The sequence below is a fragment of the Rhinatrema bivittatum genome, chromosome 6, assembly GCF_901001135.1.
Source record: "Rhinatrema bivittatum chromosome 6, aRhiBiv1.1, whole genome shotgun sequence".
NCBI classification, from domain to species: Eukaryota; Metazoa; Chordata; class Amphibia; order Gymnophiona; family Rhinatrematidae; genus Rhinatrema; species Rhinatrema bivittatum.
In genome coordinates this window covers 14,239,914-14,244,372 of record NC_042620.1, presented here as the reverse complement: position 1 = coordinate 14,244,372, position 4,459 = coordinate 14,239,914, and the positions used below count along the sequence as shown (strand labels likewise).

The following is a 4,459-nucleotide window of genomic DNA, read 5'->3' as shown; positions in this document are numbered from 1 at the left end:
CAGAAATGTATATTTTTTTAGCTTTTCCATGATCTCCTCGAGATAGGATAATGGGAACCAGCGTAGCCTCTTGGTTAGACATTGAAGATAAGAACAGGGCCAGAGTGACACAGAGCAGTGAAGTGCAGGCAGGGGAGATTTTACAACCGCAACCAAAAGGAAACTGGTGACGGAGCATCTTCAGCTTCCGAAGCAAGATTATTCCAGAGACAAGGAAGATGCTGAGAGAGAGAAGACAGGAAAGAGGCAGGCAGGTGGCTTGGTGCGAAGACTGCGGAGGAAATAGACAGAGAAAAGACAATGAGGGAAAGAACGATCAGGAGGGATCAATTTGTGAACATCAGAGGTTACAATACAGAAGGAAATCTGCTGAGGAAGGGAGCGTCAGGCCTAGCAGTAATGGGGGCAGCAGCACAGAGTGATGCACAGGAGAGAACCAGGGGAGGCAGTGCCAGGGCAGCAGTAATGGGGGCAGCAGCAGAGAGCGATGCACAGGAGGGAACCAGGGGAGGCAGTGCCAGGGCAGCAGTAATGGAGGCAGCAGCAGAGAGCGATGCACGGCAGAGAACCAGGGGAGGCAGTGCCAGGGCAGCAGTATTGGGGGCAGCAGCAGAGAGTGATGCACAGGAGAGAACCAGGGGAGGCAGTGCCAGGGCAGCAGTAATGGGGGCAGCAGCAGCAGAGAGCGATGCACGGCAGAGAACCAGGGGAGGGAGCGCCAGGGCAGCAGTAATGGGGGCAGCAGCAGAGAGCGATGCACAGGAGGGAACCAGGGGAGGCAGTGCCAGGGCAGCAGTAATGGAGGCAGCAGCAGAGAGCGATGCACAGGAGAGAACCAGGGGAGGCAGTGCCAGGGCAGCAGTAATGGGGGCAGCAGCAGAGAGCGATGCACGGCAGAGAACCAGGGGAGGCAGTGCCAGGGCAGCAGTAATGGGGGCAGCAGCAGAGAGCGATGCACAGGAGAGAACCAGGGGAGGCAGTGCCAGGGCAGCAGTAATGGGGGCAGCAGCAGACAGCGATGCACGGCAGAGAACCAGGGGAGGCAGTGCCAGGGCAGCAGTAATGGGGGCAGCAGCAGAGAGTGATGCACAGGAGAGAACCAGGGGAGGCAGTGCCAGGGCAGCAGTAATGGGGGGAGCAGCAGCAGAGAGCGATGCACGGCAGAGAACCAGGGGAGGGAGCGCCAGGGCAGCAGTAATGGGGGCAGCAGCAGAGAGCGATGCACAGGAGAGAACCAGGGGAGGCAGTGCCAGGGCAGCAGTAATGGGGGGCAGCAGCAGAGAGCGATGCACAGGAGGGAACCAGGGGAGGGCAGTGCCAGGGAAGCAGTAATGGGGGCAGCAGCAGAGAGCGATGCACAGGAGGGAACCAGGGGAGGCAGTGCCAGGGCAGCAGTAATGGGGGCAGCAGCAGAGAGCGATGCACAGGAGAGAACCAGGGGAGGCAGTGCCAGGGCAGCAGTAATGGGGGCAGCAGCAGAGAGCGATGCACAGGAGAGAACCAGGGGAGGCAGTGCCAGGGCAGCAGTAATGGGGGCAGCAGCAGCAGAGAGCGATGCACGGCAGAGAACCAGGGGAGGCAGTGCCAGGGCAGCAGTAATGGGGGCAGCAGCAGAGAGCGATGCACGGCAGAGAACCAGGGGAGGCAGTGCCAGGGCAGCAGTAATGGGGGCAGCAGCAGAGAGCGATGCACAGGAGAGAACCAGGGGAGGCAGTGCCAGGGCAGCAGTAATGGGGGCAGCAGCAGAGAGCGATGCACGGCAGAGAACCAGGGGAGGCAGTGCCAGGGCAGCAGTAATGGGGGCAGCAGCAGAGAGCGATGCACGGCAGAGAATCTGGGGAGGCAGTGCCAGGCTTAGCAGTAATGGGGGCAGCAGCAGAGAGCGATGCACGGCAGAGAACCTGGGGAGGCAGTGCCAGGCTTAGCAGTAATGGGGGCAGCAGCAGAGAGCGATGCACAGGAGAGAACCAGGGGAGGCAGTGCCAGGGCAGCAGTAATGGGGGCAGCAGCAGAGAGCGATGCACGGCAGAGAACCAGGGGAGGCAGTGCCAGGGCAGCAGTAATGGGGGCAGCAGCAGAGAGCGATGCACGGCAGAGAACCAGGGGAGGCAGTGCCAGGCTTAGCAGTAATGGGGGCAGCAGCAGAGAGCGATGCACGGCAGAGAACCTGGGGAGGCAGTGCCAGGGCAGCAGTAATGGGGGCAGCAGCAGAGAGCGATGCACGGCAGAGAACCAGGGGAGGCAGTGCCAGGGCAGCAGTAATGGGGGCAGCAGCAGAGAGCGATGCACGGCAGAGAACCTGGGGAGGCAGTGCCAGGCTTAGCAGTAATGGGGGCAGCAGCAGAGAGCGATGCATGCTCCATGAACGTTTGGGCGAGTCCAGGAGTGGCCTGGCGAGCAGAAGCCTGTGCCGGGTCCGTGGCCTTGGTATTCTGTTACAAATTCAGGAGGTGGACCCCTGTTCCGAGGTAGAGTTGGTGCTACCCAAATGGACAGAGAACCCGTGAGGTCCCTACCGTCGGAGGGCAAGGCTCGATGAGATGAGTGTTAACAGAAGACTTCACCCTGGAAGCTCGTGATCCCCCCAGGAGGAGCCTGTAGGGATCCGGCCACTGGGACTTAAGGAAGTCCCTGAAGACGAATGAAGGTCTGGACACAGGCGCCTCCAGCGGTCGTAGAAGTCGAAGGATAGTGCAAAGCCGGTCCGAGAGTCGAAGTCCAGAGAGCAGTCCAGAGCCAGCCCAGGAGCAACACAGGAGAAAGGTCCAAAGCCAATGCCAGGAACTCACCACAGCCAGTCCGAAGGTCAGGAGCCACAGAGTCAATCCAACGCAGAGGAGGAACCGAAGTGGGACCAAGAACCAAGCAAGTCCAGGAACACGGGCACCGGAAACCAAGCAAGAAGCCTCAATACCAAGGCAAGATCTGAGGAGCAGACCTTGCCTTAAATACCTAACATGAGGGAGGAGTCTGAGGAGGGAGCCACGGCAACTTCCTGTCGTGGCCCCTTTAAATCCTATCTTCAGCCGCGCGCACGGCTCTAAGGCAGCCAGGAAGGGGGAGGAGTCAGCTCAGCCCTGTTGGGTTCTGCGGCCGGCCTATCAGCGGCAATGGCCACAGGGAGAACGCCAGAGGAGACCCCCTGCTCCTGCAGGAGCCTCCAGACCAACCCGCTGCCGCGGGTGAGTATTTGATCCTGGCCGCGGACTGCCACGGCCATAGCATACTAAGGGATTTGGAATGAGAGTACTTTACATTTACAGGTGCAGTGTGTGCTCCTTTAGTAAATCAGTGCCTCTCAGTATTATCAGTGCAGTGTGCACGCCTATAGTAAATCAGTGCTTCTCAGTGTTATCAATGCAGTGTGTGCTCCTTTGGTAAATCATCTCCTCTCAGTGTTATCATAAGAACATAAGAACATAAGAAATTGCCATGCTGGGTCAGACCAAGGGTCCATCAAGCCCAGCATCCTGTTTCCAACAGAGGCCAAACCAGGACACAAGAACCTGGCAATTACCCAAACACCTAGAAGATCCCATGCTACTGATGCACTGATGCAATTCATAGCAGTGGCTATTCCCTAAGTAAACTTGATTAATAGCAGTTAATGGACTTCTCTTCCAAGAACTTATCCAAACCTTTTTTGAACCCAGCTACACTAACTGCACTAACCACATCCTCTGGCAACAAATTCCAGAGATTTATTGTGCGTTGAGTGAAAAAGAATTTTCTCCGATTAGTCTTAAATGTGCTACTTGCTAACTTCATGGAATGCCCCCTAGTCTTTCTATCAGTGCAGTGTGTGCTCCTTTCGTAAATCATCTCCTCTCAGTGTTATCAGTGCAGTGTGTGCTCCTTTGGTAAATCATCTCCTCTCAGTGTTATCAGTGCAGTGTGTGATCCTTTGGTAAATCAGTGCCTCTCAGTGTTATCAGTGCAGTGTGTGCTCCTTTGGTAAATCAGCACCTCTCACTGTTATCAGTGCAGTGTGTGCTCCTTTGGTAAATCAGTGCCTCTCAGTGTTATCAGTGCAGTGTGTGCTCCTTTGGTAAATCAGCACCTCTCACTGTTATCAGTGCAGTGTGTGCTCCTTTGGTAAATCAGCACCTCTCAGTGTTATCAGTGCAGTGTGTGCTGCTCCTTTGGTAAATCAGTGCCTCTCAGTGTTATCAGTGCAGTATGTGCTCCTTTGGTAAATCAGTGCCTCTCAGTGTTATCAGTGCAGTATGTGCTCCTTTGGTAAATCAGTGCCTCTCAGTATTATAAATGCAGTGTGTGCTCCTTTGGTAAATCAGCACCTCTCAGTGTTATCAGTGTAGTGTGTGCTCCTTTGGTAAATCAGTGCCTCTCAATGTTATCAGCGCAGTGTGCTCTCCTTTGGTAAATCAGTGCCTCTCAGTGTTATCAGTGCAGTATGTGCTCCTTTGGTAAATCAGTGCCTCTCAGTGTTATAAATGCA

General features: G+C 55.8%; 1 protein-coding gene across 1 annotated transcript; it reads left to right on the top strand.

Moving 5' to 3' along the window:
* Window positions 1-399: 399 nt before the first annotated feature.
* LOC115093421 (predicted GPI-anchored protein 23) lies at window positions 400-1,332 on the top strand. Its single transcript, XM_029605112.1, has one exon. It carries the CDS (start codon window positions 400-402, stop codon window positions 1,330-1,332), a length of 933 nt encoding a protein of 310 aa, XP_029460972.1.
* Window positions 1,333-4,459: the final 3,127 nt, after the last annotated feature.